Source organism: Argopecten irradians, chromosome 7 (genome assembly GCF_041381155.1).
Source record: "Argopecten irradians isolate NY chromosome 7, Ai_NY, whole genome shotgun sequence".
NCBI lineage: Eukaryota > Metazoa > Mollusca > Bivalvia > Pectinida > Pectinidae > Argopecten > Argopecten irradians.
In genome coordinates, this window is record NC_091140.1 from 9,560,080 (window position 1) to 9,580,989 (window position 20,910).

At 35.1% G+C, this 20,910-nt stretch overlaps 1 protein-coding gene across 2 annotated transcripts; it reads right to left on the reverse strand.

Annotated features, from left to right (window-relative positions):
* Positions 1-4,581: 4,581 nt before the first annotated feature.
* Positions 4,582-20,697, reverse strand: LOC138327497 (inverted formin-2-like). Of its 2 annotated transcripts, XM_069273627.1 has the most exons (15): positions 20,095-20,694; positions 12,895-13,010; positions 12,039-12,198; positions 11,641-11,822; positions 10,854-10,933; positions 9,981-10,678; positions 9,416-9,579; positions 9,203-9,253; positions 8,222-8,386; positions 7,392-7,649; positions 6,788-6,969; positions 6,287-6,407; positions 5,720-5,884; positions 5,428-5,509; positions 4,582-5,020 (listed from the first exon to the last, which is right to left on the reverse strand). In XM_069273627.1, exons 1-15 carry the CDS (start codon positions 20,573-20,575, stop codon positions 4,881-4,883), a joined length of 3,045 nt encoding a protein of 1,014 aa, XP_069129728.1. In that variant the 5' UTR covers positions 20,576-20,694; the 3' UTR covers positions 4,582-4,880. The 2 variants fall into 2 exon arrangements, with proteins under 2 accessions (XP_069129728.1, XP_069129729.1); XM_069273628.1 differs by lacking the exon at positions 9,203-9,253 and having other exon boundaries at positions 20,095-20,697.
* Positions 20,698-20,910: the final 213 nt, after the last annotated feature.

The following is a 20,910-nucleotide window of genomic DNA, read 5'->3' on the forward strand; positions in this document are numbered from 1 at the left end:
GGAGTTTAAGAGAAAATAGGGTATAATATAATAAAGAGTTTTACAGATAAATAGGGTATAATATGATATAGGGTTTAACAGATATATAGGGTATAATATAATATAGAGTTTTACAGATATATAGGGTATAATATTATATAGGGTTTTACAGATATATAGGGTATAATATAATATAGAGTTTTACAGATATATAGGGTATAATATTATATAGGGTTTTACAGATATATAGGGTATAATATAATATAGAGTTTTACAGATATATAGGGTATAATATAATATAGGGTTTTACAGATATATAGGGTATAATATAATATAGAGTTTTACAGATATATAGGGTATAATATTATATAGGGTTTTACAGATATATAGGGAATAATATAATATAGAGTTTTACAGATATATAGGGTATAATATAATACAGAGTTTTACAGATATATAGGGTATAATATAATACAGTGTTACAGATATATAGGGTATAATATTATATAGGGTTTTACAGATATATAGGGTATAATATAATATAGAGTTTTACAGATATATAGGGTATAATATAATACAGAGTTTTACAGATATATAGGGTATAATATTATATAGGGTTTTACAGATATATAGGGTATAATATTATATAGGGTTTTACAGATATATAGGGTATAATATAATACAGAGTTTTACAGATATATAGGGTATAACATTATATAGGGTTTTACAGATATATAGGGTATAAAATAATACAGAGTTTTACAGATATATAGGGTATAATATAATACAGTGTTACAGATATATAGGGTATAATATTATATAGGTTTTTAAAGATATATAGGGTATAAAATAATACAGAGTTTTACAGATATATAGGGTATAATATAATATAGAGTTTTACAGATATATAGGGTATAATATTATATAGGGTTTTACAGAATAAAGGAAATAACATGGTATAGGGTACATAAGGATGTAGGGTATTTCGGAATATAGATTACTTCAGAATATAGGGTTTTAACAGAATATACGGTATAACAGAATATACGATATAACAGAATATAGGGTATTTCGGAATATAGGTTACTTCAGATTATAGGGTATAACATAATATTTGTTACATGGGAATATAGGATACTTCAGAATATAGGGTTTAACATAATATAAGGTTTACCATTATATATGATGATATAGGATATAACAGAATATAGGTTATAACAGAATAAAGGGTACATGGAAATATAGGGTACAATAGCTAGAATGTAGAGTATAGCAGAACATAGAGTACAATATAATATATGGTACCACCGAATGGGCGGTACTTATATTATGAAATACATCAGAGTAAACGTGATGTGTAAATAGAATAACAATCTAAATATTAAAAATGCTAACGTAAAGAAGCAATAAACAAATATTCTCTTACATGCCAAAATATGATTACATCAACTTTTCTCGTGGTCGAATACATAACAAGAGGCCCAGATGACGTGTATCGCCTATTTGGTTTGTTATGTTCAGTGATGATATTTATCAAGATTTATCAACACCTACTCCTATTGTGCTGATTTACTCCAGTGGATCAGAGCAAAGATTCATAAAAGGTCTGTCGACTTTCCCCCAAGGATGTTTCTGACGTTTATAACGATTTACGGGACAAATACCAAACCAAAAACCTGCATATATATATAGTTGTTGTCTACAATACCAAACAAGACTTTAAGACTATGACAGCTATATTCAAATAAGTCTCTTATGTCCAACAATTTAATGTCCAATCCTTTATGATCCCATCCCTAATGTAAACACCACCTTCAGTACAACCCAGACCAATAGCTCGTACAGTTTGATACCAAAAAGTCTATGGACCAGACTTAAATAGCATCTCGCCTACAAACAAAATCAGTTTATTATACCATAAAACCTACACAGCAAGCCCCACAGTCTAATATGTCTCACACTGATGTCACTAATCCCGTGAACCATTATTTAATGGTGTGTTACCTACAGAACAAGTCGAGTTCAATACTAACTTGAGACATTGATACACATACAATTTACAATAGACATCATCACGAGATTATACTTACGGCTGTGCTCATGTTTCGCGATAACTCCAGTAGTTGTGCATGCGATACATCATGTTATATGTTCTAATATATGCACTCTAACCGGATCAGCCTATGTCTTTGTGAGTTCCAATACACAGGTCAGGTGTGTTAGTGAACCTATGTTAATCAGGGATCATTGTGAGCCGTTAAACAAACCCAGGCAGCGTGTCCTCGTGTACGATAGTTGCGCGCCATTTAATCTATATTACACATCAATAATTTACCCGGATGTTTCTACATATTCGTGATCACGGTAGGACATGCCGTGACAACGTCATTAACGAAAGTCGTGATTAATTATTCACAGATTGGGATGTTTCGTGTATTTCTTAATTTATCCTCTGGTATACATTACTTGGTCTACATAGACGATTTTATGACCAAATACATCAGGATTTTAAGGCGTCAAGTTATTAATACTAATAATTAAAAGATCATGAGGGAAAAGGTAGCCTATTAAGACAACATAGAAAATAATATTTTATCTGTTTAAAAGCTAAGTACTTTTTCTCGAATCGATGTTAAATATGCAAATGTCCTTGTGGATGTGACTAAGCGTTCTATGTTAAATGAAGTATAGTGGGGCCTGTTACGTTGAAGTCATCGAGGCATATAAAGAGTCTTCTTCATATTATTCAGATTTCAATATTATCCAAAATAATGAATTCATATGTACATCTATTACAATTTACCTGAAATGAATCAGCATTTCACCAATAAACCTGGTATATGGACTGATGTTATAACGTTTTATAATAATTAGTATTTCAATGAAAACCGAGATCAAATCAAGTTAGACGAATGTACACAACAAATTACGACGAAGGTCCAATAATACTACAAAGGTACCGGTAGGTAAACAAGCACAAATTGAATTGGTATAAAAAAATATTCAAGAGAACAGAACCAAGTGAACCAGCAGAGTAAGCGTTCTCAACTTCAATGGCATATCTAGGTCACTGCGATACTCGTTGTATAAATCTAGTTCACTGCGATACTCATCGTATAAATCTAGGTCACTGCGATACTCATCAATTCTAGGTCACGAAGACATCCATCGTGCAATTCTAGGTCACAATATTCACAATAAAAGTTATTGCCGATAATTAAGGGTAAATACATTAGTTTGTATAGTTTACCTAGACATGTAACCCTTTTTTTCAGTTTCCCATCTGGATGATCTGTAATCGTCAGCAGTAATGTTGGCTGTAGGTGATCGGACTATTGAATGTAGCCTTTCACTTTACTGAAATACTCCCTAAATGACCTAAGTTGCCGATGAGCCGTAAAACTGAAACAAACAGTGTAATACACTTTTAAAGATGCTCCACCGCTGACAAATGGTGTTTTTTCACTATCTAAAACAGGAGCAGACGATTTAGTAATTTTCTTCGGTTACAAAAAATACTTACTTTACACCATTATCACCATTGAAAAGGTCGAGCTTCTAATTTTACTTCAAGTTAAACATATGAAAAATAATTATTTGCATCCCGAAAAAAATCCGTGGCACTATATCCTATATGGAACGAAGTACTGATTGCGCATGCACCAAAGGCAAAATAAATTATTTTATATTATTTTCTGTGTTAATTAGACATATATACACAAGATTAAACACCAATTATTGTTCAAATGATGAATATCATTTATGCTCTGTCGGCGGTGGAGCATCTTTAAAGGTAACACCATCTTGCATTCCTTTGAACGTATTCTCGTATCTATTCTGTAATATATCCCGTGATATTGTCTCAGTTTCCCTAAGCAATCTACACCAACGTATCCCTGCCACATAAAGTGTACTATAAAATGGTATTTTCATTTTCGGTCCCAACTTTAAGCAATTTGTCGGCTAGCAGCTCTAACATTATTGCAACAATGAAAGAAGGGAGATACCTCTAACTTGAGTCTTTATTTTCTATTGATGAAGTAAAGTTATGTTTGTATCAACTCATCCTCCATTTGGAAAACACCATTCTGAGTTAACAACGCAGTGGGTGATAATGGAGTGATGGAGATCTCGGAGTTATAGTGATTAGCATGGAATGTGCACGTTTGGAACCATGTTGCAGAGATATTCGATATACAATTACCCTGAGGTGGTAATTGATGTTAGCTAATTTAAATTTCGATTTTAGTGAAGATGTCCGACAAATGTCAAGCATACGCCATAATGCATATACCTTTTTATTATTATGCCTCATTTTTTCAATGGCGCTTTATAAGAACCACATGTATTTTACATCTAATATACAACATTATTCTGGTTTCTCTTGATGTCATCTATGTGAATAATAATAATAAAATAAATTAAAATCTAGCGTCTTGTAGATAGATACAACTAAAGTTGGAAATATAGCTAAAAAACACTGACATGTTCTAATAAAAAGAATATTCACGAAAACCATTTAAGATACCAGGCATTGAGGAGACAAATTAATCTATATGATGAAAATCTAGGTATGGTATGTGGTGAAACAAAAAAAAACCATTTGTTAAAAAATAATAGTAATTTAATCACTACAAATATTACACAATAACCCGATACAATGATGGACTAGAGAGATTAGATAATTTCCTGGAGCGTCCGATACACGGCATCTAAAGGGCAACCAAGGCACGAATGGTGTTTCAAAGTTTGACCACGATTTCCTACCACGAGATCAAACAGGAAAACAATCGTCTAAAGACAATGGATCGACATAAACAATTACAAAGGTCATTTACATTACGAATAAATGTCACCGAGATTATCACAGTCTTCTGAGATGTAATATGTTATCCAATTGGTTACTTTCCTCCAGACCTGGCGTACTCGCCATTGTTTTTACGAAGTGATAGCCTCCGTAACACTTTCCCGTTTCGTATCTCACTGACGATGTTATCCACGATATTGCGATCCTGTGTATGTCCAAATGGCGACAGAGTATCTAAACACAAAACAAACAATAAATGAAATCCGGAAGGAATAGACTATCTACATATAAAACAAAACGAGCAATAAATTTGAAACCGAACGGAGTATCTAAACAACGAGAATATACTACAAAATTCAAATGTTCCATGATGTTAAAATCATGTTATGTTAACATGTTAAATGTAAAACCATAACCTTTACAATTTAACTTTTAAAACATTTTGGAAAAGTGCAGATAGTTCACATATTTTCTCGACTTTTTGGAAACAGTATGCAAAGGAATGTAATGACATTATTGGGAAAATTGGTAAACACTTTGATATTAAGCTGATTCATCGCTGCTATAAGCTTTATTTTTCTCCACTGTTTGATATCAGACATTCACACGTAGATGAATTCGAATTAGTACAAGTGACCTACTTTTCCGGCGTTCTTGAATGCCCTCCTTTACTTTCTTTCTTTTCTCAGCGGATTCAGCTTCCTGTTTCTTCGCCTGTAGTTCCTGGAGGGAAACGAATACAAAGATCAGCAAAAAATGGTGACAGTGTGGTGGCACAAAACGCCTTGATAAAAACGATTTAATTTGCTTCGTGAAAGTAAAGTAAATGCAAAACAAACAAGACTAAAGAAAATTAAAAAGACAAGTAAGGAAAACGAAAAAAATGAGTGCAAAACATAAAACGATATGCTATTTTGGTTATGCAAAAAATACCTGTTGGCAAGCTTTGATCTTTTCACAAAAATCCCGGAATGTATCCAAAAACTCGTCTAACTTGAATGTGCGTTCGTTCTCACAATAATGTTGCGCTAAACGTGTAGACAGTTTACGGACCCGTTCTATTCCTTCATCTACGTCCTCAATGTCAGCTTCAGCATCCTGAAACAGGAAACGAAACGTATCAATCCATGTTAGGGATTAGAATGAATGCTATTGTATTTGTTTTTTGTTTTTTTTTTAAATTCTTTACTTATTATTATTGTTTTATTTTATTTTACTTTATTGAGTTATTTTCCACGTTCGTGCATAGTTGCAATCACTCCTTTATAAATAATATAAGTCTATTGATTAGAAAACAGTGGTTATACTTATATAAAATGTTAACGCATTCTTCATGAAAATTCCAGCTATAAAGAATTTCTCGTATCATTCTGTTTCAAGGACAGTAGATGATGCACACATTAGTTAGAATTGATAAACGTGTATTGATGGTTTAACAATGTAATGTATATAGTAAGCCTGATTAGTGATACCGACGACTGTAATGACACGTGTATTTACCTCTAGAAACTCGGAGAACTGTGATTTAACATCCTCTTCCACGTGGTCCATTTGTTTCTGTAAGTCCTGTACGCTCTTCTTCAGCTGCTGAAACTCGTTCACTGTACTGTCGAGTGTGAACCTGAAACACAGATCTTCTTATTAAGATGTACATCTTAACGTACACTTCATAACAATATTTGATAAACAGTCTGTACATTTGAATGGTTCCTTTATGGCTTAAAATATGTACCAGTAATGCATAAAACGATTATTATCTACATGTGGTTTTGTCACCTGCCACAAATAGAAAATTCATAACTCTCGGATCAATTCACATTGCACTTATCATTTCCATTTGCAAGCAGGTTAAGAACCAAACATATGTAATTGGAATTCGTATCCTCTGTTTTCTTATCATACCATTCATCCAACGCACGAAAATAAAATACCAAAAAAAAAAAATATGACATGTGCATTCAAATTTAGTTTCATACACTTAGGGTGAAAAAATCGTCATACCTAGCAGCTTTCTGTAGCACGTCCAGCAGATCGTCCACGAAATCTAGAGCACTCTCGTCCTTGGTCTCCATCTCCTCCACCACCAGGTGGAGCAGCGTTAGGCGCGCCATGTTGGATTTGGTGGAGGCGATCTTGTTGAGGGAGCTGACACGAAATCCTAAAGCATTTCCGGACCCACTCCCCTACAAAACATCATCAACAAACATTAGTTTATCGTTATTACGATATCATTGTTGGCAACTTGGTATCATTTTAGGGTTCTTTGGCCAATACATTTAAAATCATTATTTTTACAGTAGCATTTCGTCGAGATAATGTGGAATTTATTGAAATGATTTAGCCGTAGTAATATATCATCATATTACAAGATTCAAATAGTATATTGCCAAATGCATTTGCCATGGGAATTCGTAGCTGAATAAACCGAAATAGCAAGCCTGAAACTCGACATTGAGCAGCGATCGTAGACTTAATTTCGAAGACACTTTTTACACCTCTGTGTACTTACTCTACCTGGTAATTTATCTGATGAAGTTGTATACATCGTACTAGTTGTCGAAAAGTCAGGAACAAAATATTCATAAAGATTACAGAATACTAGTACCTTGTTGATGAAATTGCCGGCATGAAGGACATAGCGGAGCACAGTTTTGAGGGAGGCGTTGTCAAAAAGACGTCTACATGCCGTGTTAAGGATGATGACGTTTGGACGGATGGAGCCCAACTGGGCATTAAAGTCTCCCTTTAGTATCATGCCTTCCACGCGGACCTTGTAGGAGGACAACTTTATCAGATGGAAAAAGAACTTCTCTGCCTCACCAAGACGCTTGAAATCTCCATCAAAGCTGTGTAGCATCTCAACCTTAAAGATGTCTAATAATTTAGTTTTAGCTTTATTTTTACAAATACTGTGATGCATATATCCTTCCTTTTTTCTATGAATATTTGTTTTTGTTGAAATATTTCCCTTCATCTTTAAAATCCGCACAAAGACCAAAATGGATTGAAAATCACAATATCAGTCAGTTGTAATAGCATATCTTCGAAACAACATATTGTCATCTACGTTTAAGTAACTTCCAAGAAAAGTGAAGCTTGTCGTGAAGCTTGTCGTACATCGTGTAAGTTTGATATTGTTATTTCACATTAACTCACATTAACAACCATAGTTTTGTTGTTGTGGTTTGATCTTAGAGTGAGTGATCTCCCTTAACCTTATTGACTGTAAGAAGTTACCACTGTTGTTTGAATAAGAAGAAAAAATAATTACTACTTCATACAGTTTATCGCATTAGTCAATAAATCTAAACTAGATAAATAAATCGATATATATTCACAGCGCTTTCATTTCTATGGTTGCGCTTACTATCAATATTTCCATGCTTAAAAACCTGGTGCAATCCTTTTCAAACGATGTGTTTTCAATGTTCTCACCTCATCATGACCAGGTAGGATCTTTAGAAGACTTTTCAGTTTCTCCACACCGAACGCCCGACTATCACCCATCTTGATGAGCTCCACCACGACCTCTATCGGCTTCCGGAACTGCTTCAGGAAAATATTCACATTCATACTCTTTTTTGGATCGAGGAGGGCGATCTGCATGAGCACAACAACACAAATATATTAGGAAATGTTTATAGAATATTTCTAATGTATTTAAGATTAAGTGCATGATGTGAATTTTTTTTATTTGATTCGGATGTAAAAGTATATCTTATCTCACTTCTTATTATTTCAACATGGTGATCGGTTTAAATTGGAATATTTCTTCTCTTGGTGTCATTATTTCGGAAATGTGTGCTTTTCACTACATAAACAGTAAATGTGAAGGAGAGAGACAATTCAACTGATTGATGTGAGGGACGCCTAGAACATTAGCAGGTTTACCAGCATATTGACACCAAGGAGAGTAACCGTGTCTGGAAGCAAATGGCATAGGTATGTAATGTAGATGCAAGGGCGAAAGCAGTTCAACATGATGCCAGGCGAGGAAATACGATTCTTTTCAAAAGCAAGGATTTCGTTCAAACGAAATGGAATATGTGCCAATATGCTGATAGATAGACAAACTGGTGGTAAACGTTCATGAGACAAATTCAGAAATATGAATTCACATGCATATAAAGAACAAACATATTAACATTAGAAAAGTAAATCTCTAGGAAAAATTCAAAGGTGATGTTGGAAGAAATCATGGGAATAGTGATGCAAAGTGACAAAAGCGGACGCAACTGGAAGTGGAGCAATCCTTTAATGGAATAAACCACAGGATCAGACAATTTGTATTTCATCCCACAGGAACATTGTCTTAGGAAATGTTGGTTTATAAACAGAAGCGATCACTCAAGACTAAGCAGGACGGTTTGGTGAGACGAAAAGGACAGATAAGAATAGTGATGTTCTCTGTTCTACCTTCTTCGTGATATTGCAGGGAATCTCCTCATTACCGGTCGGTCTATCAACCTTTAAAATAAGACATTCACAAATACCAGGTATATATAGATATCATCACAAACTCTCAACAATAGTAAAATACTTACGTTGTGTATGACTTTTTAATGAATCTATGCATAATGCACCATGTACGCAATTTTCAACATATATTGATGTTATGTAAACTAATACCTCTGACGTGCTGGAATGTTTTCGAACCAATGGCGATTTCCCGGATTCTGCTCGTAGTTCAGATACTACTGGTAAGGATTTCTGAGAAAACATTTCCTCTAGCTTATTATACTCTACAGGTATATTATCTGACATCTTATTGACGTCTCCCCACACGCTATCATCTGGAAAGAAAAGTGAAAATATCAATGAACTTAAATTTGAAATGGACATTATGTAGCTAGGTCAGGAAATTCAACGATAATTTGCAACAGATCAATTCAATTTTATCAAGTGAAAACTTCTTTTTATCATAATCTATCATAAAATCTTTAAAAAAAACTTTATGCCGAGAGACAAAATACAAAATATTCCTTACATAAAAAGCAAACTGGAACCATAATTTGCAACACGATGTGGCTTTAATAAGTAATATACGTAATAAAAGGCATTATCTCGCTTTACGGTTTCAGTGATTTGCAAAGTCAACAGCATTAACTAAGTGATTCTGAAAGGAAACAGATATAGAATCCTTTTTATGGAGTAAATCTGTGAAAGTTTTGTACAGAAGGTTTGCAGTACTCACTATTAAATGCGGTTGTGGGAATCTTACTCCACATCAGGTGCTTCATCTTACATTTTGGCTCTGGTGTTGATATCGTTGGTGGAAGAGGAACTTGTGGGGTGACAGGGAAACCCATCATTGGAGATGATCCTGGTGGAGGGGGTGCCCCCGGTGGGGGTGGGGGACCACCACCCGGAGGTGGTGGTGGAGGAGGGGGTCCACCCCCAGGAGGGGGCGGTGGCGGTGGTGGTGGAGGAGCTCCACCAGGAGGCGGAGGTGGTGGTGGTGGTGCGGGACATCCTGGTACAGGTGGTGGGGGTGGTGGAGGAGGAGCCCCACTTCCTGGTGGCAAAGGAGGTGGGGGAGGTGGAGGTGGTGGAGGAGCGCCGCATGGTGAAGGAGGCGCAGGTGGTGCTGGAGGTGACACGGTGGTGGAGGGTTTCGATAGAGTGATGCTGTATGTTGAACTGTTGGGAAGAGTTGCTGTCCTCGCGTTGAGTACATCCGTCACACCCTGGTACGCCTCAGTGGACAGCGGGTTGCCCCTGGTAATGCGACGTGGAGTCTTTGGACTGATCACGTCATCGGTCTGGATTCGTTTATCAGATGTTAACTGCAGCTGCAATTTGGACGCGTTCCTTAACTTGAGCTTTTCCTGTTCGGACTTTGCTGTTAGAACATCCTCTGTCAATCTTTCTAGAAAACACCATGTGCTTTCGCTGCAACATATGGAATCATCGTTTACATTTGGTAATTATTACATAGCTATTCTAAGATTGTTTTAAAATCCACCATATCTAACATCAATTAACATATCAAAGTAGTTAATCATTAATACTAATCATTTTCCGGCGAATGATACTGTGTTCCAATTGATGCATCATTTTGTCATACCTTTGCGTTGTTCCACTCTCTATCTGGAACATGTTGTAAAGTATACCGAGTAAAGATGAGCTAATTGGCGTGTCCCGCACCTACAACAAAAACAATAGATAATGTTATTTGGCTGCAACAAAAACAATAGAATGCAATATGGCTGAAACAAAAACAATAGATACTCTTATTTGGCTGACAAAGTTCTGCCTGGATGGTTTTATATAGAGGCAATTATATCACTTAAACAGCCATGTATTGAAACAACATCTCGGATATCCCCAATTGTTGATTAATTTTCAATTGATGATATTATGTAATACTCCTGTAGATTGTTTTTAGATTTACATATATCATATTGCTTAACAAACACACCTTCATATTGTGTCCATTAATTGTATGTGTGGTTAGAGTATGCGACTCTTAAAATACTTTATTTAGTTCGTGGTCTTCCGACTAATGCCGGTAACTTAACAGAGTTGCTATTTAACGTTAATCGGCAACTGTATCGAGAAGTGTATTATGTTCAATCTCAGCATAACGATATCCCATCGTCCTATATCTATCTGCTACGTCTGGAGACCTAATCATGAAAAAGATGATAGCCTTGTGTGAACGAGGACTGCGTGAATGCTATAGCATCTTTTAAACCTAAACTATCTCGTCAATAACATAATACAATGTCTTAAATAAGGCTTCTGATTTGCTGATATGGTATTGAATATTTAAACCATCATTTGATAATTGATCTCTAGACCAAATTTTACTATGTATTGCTTGTATACTACTGAAAATAATTCGACCATACTCTGGTGTAGACTGCCTTGAATAAAGCTTCTGGGTCGCTTATGTTGACATTTCCCGCCTCCCTCATCTCCTCCGCAGCTTCCATGTCCGCGCCATACTCTTCGTCAAATACGTCACACTGAAGGTCAAGGTCAATGTCATTCGCGTCTCTAAGGATCTTTATTGTGCTGTTTATTCCTAAATCTGGACAAAAACAATAGAAATTTAAGTACTGATATAAGTATCAATAATAATGATAAGAATTATGAAGTTTTTTATATACTCTCATGGTTGTCATACTCTTGATTGTCTTATTTGAAATGTTAACAACAAAAACATGATAAAAATACTAATAAGCTACGCATCACTATTTGTATAATCATCCCCATGTTTGGAAAGTAATACAATGACGACACGTACATATAAACTCATTTCTGATTCGCTGTCTGTCCTGCAGTCTCTCATTGGCTACGATAATGGAATTTATCAGCGCCATGATGGTCGTCTTGTACGTAGTTAGATCTGAGGTCCTTAATTCGTTCACGAGCAGACTGAAGCGGTACTGCAGTTTCTTAAATATCTGTAATTGTACACAATTAGGTAATGTTTTGGTGTAGTTATATAAGTATTTCATGTTTATAACAATTGTAAACATTGAGTATTATAATCATTTCGATGAGGGAAACATTCATACGTGACAAATTCATGGTTGTTTTAGACTGAGAGTACCATTCCATTTTGTATAATATCACGCTGTAAAATTTAAAAACATAAATACACTATTAATAATATTCATGAGAGAACAAAATGAAAAGAAAACATGTTTTAATGAGAATATTCTTCTTCGTTTGTTCTTATTGGGGAAAGTCAATATTTTAACAGGAAACAATGTTAATACAATGAGATATTGTGCTCATGCCGGTCTAACTCCCCTCACCTTTTTACTTTGAAATATTAAAGAATAACAGTGTTACAGGATTTCCTGTCCATAATTGCACGTGTAGTTCGCATGATTGTGTACCGTATAATTGCTCTTATTCACGGGGATTATATTTTGCTATTTTCGCGGAGAAGTTAATTGATGCAAAGTTAAAAACCCACAATATAACGGTAACAATAACAAGTTAGATAAACTGTTTAGATTATTGCTCTTAGAAGTTAACAAAAGAGCGATCATTTCATTCTGCGAATTAGTGTCGAGGATAACATAAAAGGACATCGCGAGGTTTTTTTTCTGTACTAGAAATTAAACACCTATACAGTATATTGCACATACCTTGTAGTTCTCGAGAGCGTCCAGGGTGAGGTAGTAACCATCCGTGGAGTACACACACAAGGCAGATAACAATTCAAACACCTGCATCTTCACCATCAGGTTCTTCGTCTCCAAGGCTGTAACATACCGCGAAAAGTATGATATAGGATTGAAACCAACAGAGCATTATCAGGTATCCGTCTCCAAACAGAGGAAATACACACAATAAATATAATGAATGGATTGATAACATCAGTCTTTTCCAACAGGGATTTTTATATTACATTTTAGGTTCATTTTAACAGCTGACTGGAACACGAATACATATGGTAATCCAATGTCTCTGTACTCAGTATATCAGTACTCAAAGTAACGAAACAAAAACTTCAGAAACATATATAGGTTAAAGAAATGCGAGTATGATTTACAAGTAACCATAGATATCATTTTACCATAACTAATTAATTTTCAAAACAAAAGAACAATCGCCACCAGGTTATGCGTTCTTGAGCTTAGAGCTATTTGTCAAATTCAACTAGGTCTATATCAAAGATATCATGTTCAACCTGCTGTTCAGGCAGTTGTTCAAAATTATAAAAAAAAACATGGTTAATGCTCGTTTGTTGCAAAACGAGAATAGAATATTTTAAATTTCTTGTTGTATTGTTAGTTAAGAAAACTTTTTTTTACCGATTTGAAGACTTCCGTTTAACTCTGAATAACGTTTTGTTTTAAAAAAGTAATTCCACCCCTTCATGAAAGTTTTATACATTTTGATAAGTGTAAGGACTAGAGTTTGTTTTGTAAAGTAATATGTGCAATAACTGGGCGAAATTTTGTACATGTTATTTTATAATGCTAAACAAAGTTAGTTACACGCACTTACATAGGAATTTGTTATTATCAAATAACAAAACGTAATCGCTGTTAAGAAAACACGATTTAATTCATCTCTATGATGATAATATGAAGCGAAAATAAGATATGTTCCGCTATATATATAATTTGGCTGGGGTAAACATTCTCGTGGTATGATATCCGCCTTCAGTTTATCTGACATAGACATATATTGGAAAACATGACGATATGGATATACGCGTTGGCATTGATGTGAATGCCATCCGGACGTGATAACAGGGACCAAGTCTATAGCTTGTTCTATCATCCACCTGAGGCCGCTAGCTAAAACCGACGCCCAAATAAACTCCACTCCCTACTTTGGGTAAAAAACATGATAACGTGGAAATGCTGTTATATGATTGACACCTATCATGCCATGTATGTTGTTGTTGTTGTTTTTCTAAATGCGTCTTCATAATGTTAAAACGATGCTATACTGAGTAGGTCGTTCCACCTTATCGTGAAATGTTAATTGAAATTATATGACATTTGTCAGGTGAGGGGTGCCATTTTCATAATGGTTAATCTAGTGTTACGACAACATAATGTATAGTACACCGAGTGAGTAGAGAAGGCTGTAGTTGGTAGGAATGTCTTCAGCATCCATCACAGACCAATTAGCCAGAGATACCATAGGATATATTGGGTGTTGACTTTGGAACAAACTCAGTACCTCACACTGATCATCTACATCAGCTTCACATCAAGTCTCTCTGTATCTACCTATCACCTCTCAACTGTCTGTCAATACGTATCAATTCTTACCCGACCCTGATGTTTGATTATATCGTGCCTAAAAAGTTATATATCGGTATTTATGCATATGGGCTATTCATGAGCTATTTAAAAACACACAATTAGAACTTTTAACATTTCGCCATATCCGAACACACGAAAAAATAACCCAAAGAACGACAAAACAAAAAGATCATGACCATTGAAATATGATGGGGTTTTTTTTATTAGAAAATGTTAAAATATGTGTTATGCAAGGTATCGCTACGAATAAATGTAGAACAAAATATATTAGGCAAACCATTGAAACTTCATTATGCGTCAGTGAGATGTACCATTTCTTTTATTAATTGTAAAAACGATAAAAATCTGTAAATTTTTTTAGAATAAATTAGAGTGTGTCTAATCTTTTGTTAGTGAGGCCAGCAGTCCTGGTGTGTATTCCCTGAGAAGATATCCCATCAGTGATGATTGTTTGTGTAACATGTTTGTTATTGATACGTCTACTCAGGCTAGACAGACCGTGTGTCCGACCTGTGTAAAGACAGTCAATACATCAATCTACAACTGATATCAAACAATTAGTCCTAACCTATACTCAAGCTGTACATACATAATGTATATTGTGCTCATTTGTTTTTATGTGCGTGGACATCGAACCAGAGTTAAACGTAATATTATAGTTGTCTGGTCTTTTTCCAGTCATTCTGTTACCATATCTCACACCCCGTTATTGTACATGGAAAATATGAAAAATGCATCTAGCTTTATTATAGCGTTTCAATATCACTTCCATTGTTGCAAAAAAGAGATTTTATTACTTTGATCAACATCTTGAAGATGTTGACGTAAGTCAAAGCTATACTTATTGATAAAACATCCACAGCGTAAATTAAAGATTTCAAATAAAGCAGAGCTAGTTGACCAAGAAGACAAAAATGTCATGACCTAAAAAATAAGAAGAAATTGATAAATAAAAAAATGTTAAATTAAGAAATTTCTACTATTCAATGCAAAACTACATGTATTTTAGTATGTCCTATCATTATCATTACAATTGCAATATATATATAATTATGTCATTGTTTCGTTAGAACAATAGGTTTAAATGTTTATCAAATTGTATCGACCTCGGCTATAACTGTATTTGAAGTAAATTGGCTGTATATTATAGATCTGTGTATAAACGCCCCAATGATTGTCACTGGTACACATCCAACAATACAAGCCATGTATAGACCTCCACTGTTATATCTATAACTGTCTCGAGGCGGGTCGTATATTTAATATGGGCACTGTAATCACCACCTGGCTGCCATTTGATACACAGCAGGTTTTTGTAGCATATTACTGTTTATTTTTACATCATAAACTCTTATCTGGGCTCGTCTTGTGACATGAGAGATGATTGTAGTGTGTAATGTCAGTGACACTTTTCTAACTGGATCTAACAGTATTACGTGAAATGTTTATGTATATCTATCACCAACGCACTATCTGGTTTGTTATCGAAATCATAAACAAATATTATTTACTCTTACATGAAACAGCATGTATTGAATCAGAAATATACCTAAAATATTGTTCTTTCACGTGTTACGTAATTTATGATAAAGCAACGAAAGTAAAACAGCCCATTGTTGGTCTATATTGTTAACAAATGGTGTTTGAAACTTATTTCGCGTCACATCTTACAATAATCGTTCCGCAAAGAATTTAAATTCCGAAATTGAATTGTTCAAATCTGGTAAGATCTTTAAATGGGAACTCATTGATCGGACTACATGGAATGATAGTTGTCGTAGATCAGTTGTAGTGAAAGGATGAGTCAGGAAGGATAAATGGACCACTGGTACATGTTATACTGGCACATTCAACACCAGGAGTTCATATCATAATTAGAATACTGAGATCTATTTTACCAAATAGTGTTGTTTCCATAGCAATATAACGAACACTGAGTGATAAAAAGTTACATATGTTGTACGTTGTAACAATTTGATGATCAGCCATTACTCGACTATTCTTAGAATTCCGTTATGTCTGAACCACGTAAACCACACACAAATAGACACACAGAGGTTGTAGACTTATTATCTATGAATCATCGCCTGGGTTTGTGGAGAAATCGTCATATAAGAATGTGTGGATAACTGCTGGAATCTGCTGTACGTCTGAACTAACGACGTACTGGGTCAGAAACTACATCTTTTGTTAGATAAATTAGGTAAAAATGTACTAATCATTTCATCTTTTCACTTTAGTTTGAACAGCTCAGAGGAAAGCATCAATTGTTTTAACGCCACACATAAATATTCCGAAACATAGATTAATGGAATAGGTACATATGTAGCTTGTTCGTATTCGTAGCGGGAAAAGTTACCTGGGACTTTAAAACCTCTCACAGACAGAAAAAAAGTACACTGTTACAGATGGTGATGATTAAGCCATAAAAACAGCCTTCACTGTGATCAATTACAATAAAACGCTTTAAAGGACTTTCGTGTAGTTAGCTGTTGTTTTTATTTATGGTCGTAGAGTGAAACTAAGTTCATTTCTCGTGATTTTTGTAGGTTTTTTTGCTGAGAAAATAGGAGGATGGTTTCGGTTTCTATGCTGACATTGATGTTATGTTTGAACCAACTGTACACTATCAAACAACATTTACATCATCATTGTATTGAGTACATACTGCAGAATAGTGTGCTTTAGCTCCCCACAACATATCGTGGTTCTGTCTATCAAGAGTAAGTGGGTATATTAGGAGTCTGTGGCATGTAGGTCGTCTGCTATGTAAATCAACTGACTCCCTATCAAACAGCTTATTGAACCTATTTAAATTTTGAAATCGGTTAAATTGAAATACTGCTTAATTTGAAATAAGTTATAATCCATGTTCACACAAATCCATAGACTTTCTCCTTGGCTATATCGATAATGGATTCTGGATAATTTCAATAGATTTCGTTTTCCTGAGGACTAGGTTCGACTGTAATATGTGAGTATTAGGAAGTTTAATAAGAATATGTGAGTATTTGGAAGTTTTATAAGAATATGTGAGTATAAGGAAGTTTTATATGAATATGTGAGTATTAGGAAGTTTAATAAGAATATGTGAGTATTTGGAAGTTTAATAAGAATATGTGAGTATTTGGAAGTTTTATAAGAATATGAAAGTATAAGGAAGTTTTATTAGAATATGTGAGTATTAGAAAGTTTTATAAGAATATGTGAGTATTTGGAAGTTTTATAAGAATATGTGAGTATAAGGAAGTTTTATAAGAATATGTGAGTGGTAGGAAGTTTTATAAGAAGTTTTATAAGAATTTGTGAGTCTATGGAAATTTTATAAAAATATGTGAGTATTATGAAGTTTTATAAGAATATGTGAGTATTAGGAAGTTTTATAAGAATATATGAGTATTAGGAAGTTTTATAAGAATTTGTGAGTCTATGGAAGTTTTATAAGAATTTGTGAGTCTATGGAAGTTTTTTAAGAATATGTGAGTATTATGAAGTTTTATAAGAATATATGAGTAAAAGGAAGTTTTATAAGTTTTCAATTTTCGATTATGATTATATTATTTATTTGTTTCATAAATTTCCTGTTTCGCTTCTAATATTATTTTTATATCTATTCGTTTTGCTTAGCACCCTATTCAAAGCTTGGCCTGCAGTTAGAGAGTTACATGTGACATTTAGTTCAGAAGCAAATTCATCGTTTTGTGTTCCCGTCTAATCGAGGTTATTATACCATTATGCACAATCACACATTTGTGACAAGTAACTCGGTTATATTGAGGTGGGTCGTTTATCGTGATGTGACTACTGCTTTACTGTGAAGTACTCCGGAGGCCAGACGCCCCACTTATAAACAATATGTTTATACCTCTACACATCCGGGGACTAACCACAACTTCAATATACTGATTCACATAGCTTACATTCCCCACTCATGTTCTCTCTACTCACCATTGATGTATTTTTGGAGTAGTTTAAATTTAACACCTAAAAATAACATGCGGGGGATCATACACCTATTATCTGTAAGATGTTTGTACATAGCCTTCATCAACAAAAACTCAGGGTAGGAACTGCAGTGCCGGGACACTGGCTCGGTGGCCTGTTGAGAGTACTGTTCATATAATCCAATGGTATCGAGATTGTTTGTTTGTATATGAATCATGAATTGAAGAAGATTGCTATAAACATTTATCATTTTAGTCCTTCAAGATCAGACACACCTAACTAATATATCTAACTTATTCATTTGGATTTTAGGAAAGTCTATCATGGTTTTATGTGAAGAATGGATGGTTTTACGTAGTATGGATATCTATGGTATGATGTCTTGGACAACATAACATAAAGTGTATGAGTCACATACTCTCTATACAGAAACCATGTACAATTAGCATGCAGAAAAGGCACCATACACCGTACGTAGGAACTAAAAACCTAAACGAGATAATGTCCTTTACTGGTGACGTCATGAACGAGTCTGCCAAGGATTACGTCACTGAATGATGACTAAATCTAAGTCCTTGGACCGCTTGACCTTAGCATACCTCGGTAAGAACTGTGACCACAGTCATGGCCTACACAACCTAGTGTACTTCACCGCATAATGTTAATTGATGATCGAGTCATCGAATACATTTTCAAGGCATGCAGTTTTAGTTTGATGGTTATAAGTAGCGTGTAAAGTTAGGTGTTGTGTCAGTATAGAAAGGTTTCAATGATCTCAAGAACTAACAGAAAAACGATGTATTGTATACTTTATCATACCGATTGTTCATTAAGTCTTTGAACTTAGTAACCTTTAAACTTCGACTCCCAACCACAGTAAAGGCCTAAACAAGGGATACATTATACAATTGTAGTACACTTTGACCCAGAAAACAAAACACTGAAACGACTGCAGTCAAACCCACCTTAGCGACAACCTCTGTATAAAGATCACCTGCTTAATAAGACCAGGTTCCCACATTTCAACACCATTTGGCCTGATCACTAGGATAAAAAGATAATCTTGGTCCCTTGAGTGTTTTTATAGACAGGTTGGACTGTATATGTGTGGCTAGGTGCTTTGTTAGTACAGTGAGGTTTCAATGAAATAACATATTAACACCAGTGAATATTTCCCCACTTAACTTTCGGATCGGTAGCCATGTAATGTTTTGATTATATTAAAGTGTGAGATAGCCGAAGGGCCACACGCGTGAACATAGCGATCTACTGTTTTACTTAGGGTTTACATACACGCTGTAATACAGTGAAGCGTGAATGCTATTTCTGCTATATTAAACTCACGATTTTACACACATGAGTTCTTACTGTATAGCCTGTATTGAAGAAAGATGATTCTAGATTTTAGTTCGGAATTAGAATTCTAGTTTTTGAAAACAGATATTATTTTGATAAATTATTGACAATTTGTAACCTTTTAATCACCACAAGTAAACCTTTATCAATTTAAGATGCAATAATAATTAAGCTGAAATAATTATTCAGACGGAACAAAACACATGGCGAGACATCACTGATGAGTAAAATAAAGGAATATGCTGCCATTATATACCGTACCTGAAGCGAACCTTCTCCCAAATAGGTTGTCATTCCGGCCCTTTAGAGACAGGAGACAGTCCAGTCCACTCTGGGAGTTCACCACCTCCCTGATGCACATTATACACTCCATCCGCAAGACCATGTCCGAAAAGTGCGTCCCGCCAATCTCACCGAGCTTCTTCAGACATTGGAACAAAAATCCGAGACCATCAAATTCCAGAAATTCCGACATCCAATCCCTATCATTATCCTTGATGGACCGCCGTAATTTCGCTAGGTTCGCAATGGTTGGATTACGGATCCATTGCAGAAAGTTGACAGCATCCGCGCTTCCGCCACCCCTATCCGGGGAGTTTTCATCCTCGGAATTTCCCAAGTCCAATCCCACCACAAAGCCGTCGGAGCGATGTCGCTGGACACGCTTTTGTTTTCGTTTGTTGGCGAATCTACTTGCCTTGGTCACTTTGGCCACTCCGTTTGATTGTTTTGGAGTGTCCATTTTCCTTTTTCACTTTACAATCTCCACACAAACAACCATCGACTGTTCGCGTACTAATGCACGAGAGAAACGTATACATGTGCGTAACAGATAGTTTTGAAGACTATGATGGTATATTCCGTACACACCTGACTAGAGGCGAACGAGGAACGTTTGGTGTGATAACACAGCTGAGAGGGAGTGCACACCATCAGCACGTGTATATAACTGTTATTCGGCACCTCGCAGCAATTTTAATACAAACAATACATGTACTTGTATCAACATACATATGCTTTTACCTATACGAGCCCAATACACAGAGGTGTAATTGATGTCAGACCGATCGAGTAGCG

Coding starts and splice junctions, on each gene's coding strand:
- LOC138327497 (XM_069273627.1), bottom strand. CDS start 20,575: ATGGACACTCCAAAACAATCAAACGGAGTGGCCAAAGTGACCAAGGCA. Junction 13,011..20,094: donor TGGGAGAAGGTTCGCTTCAG/GTACGGTATATA, acceptor GGTATGTTACAG/CCTTGGAGACGAAGAACCTG. Junction 7,650..8,221: donor TCCTACCTGGTCATGATGAG/GTGAGAACATTG, acceptor GACATCTTTAAG/GTTGAGATGCTACACAGCTT.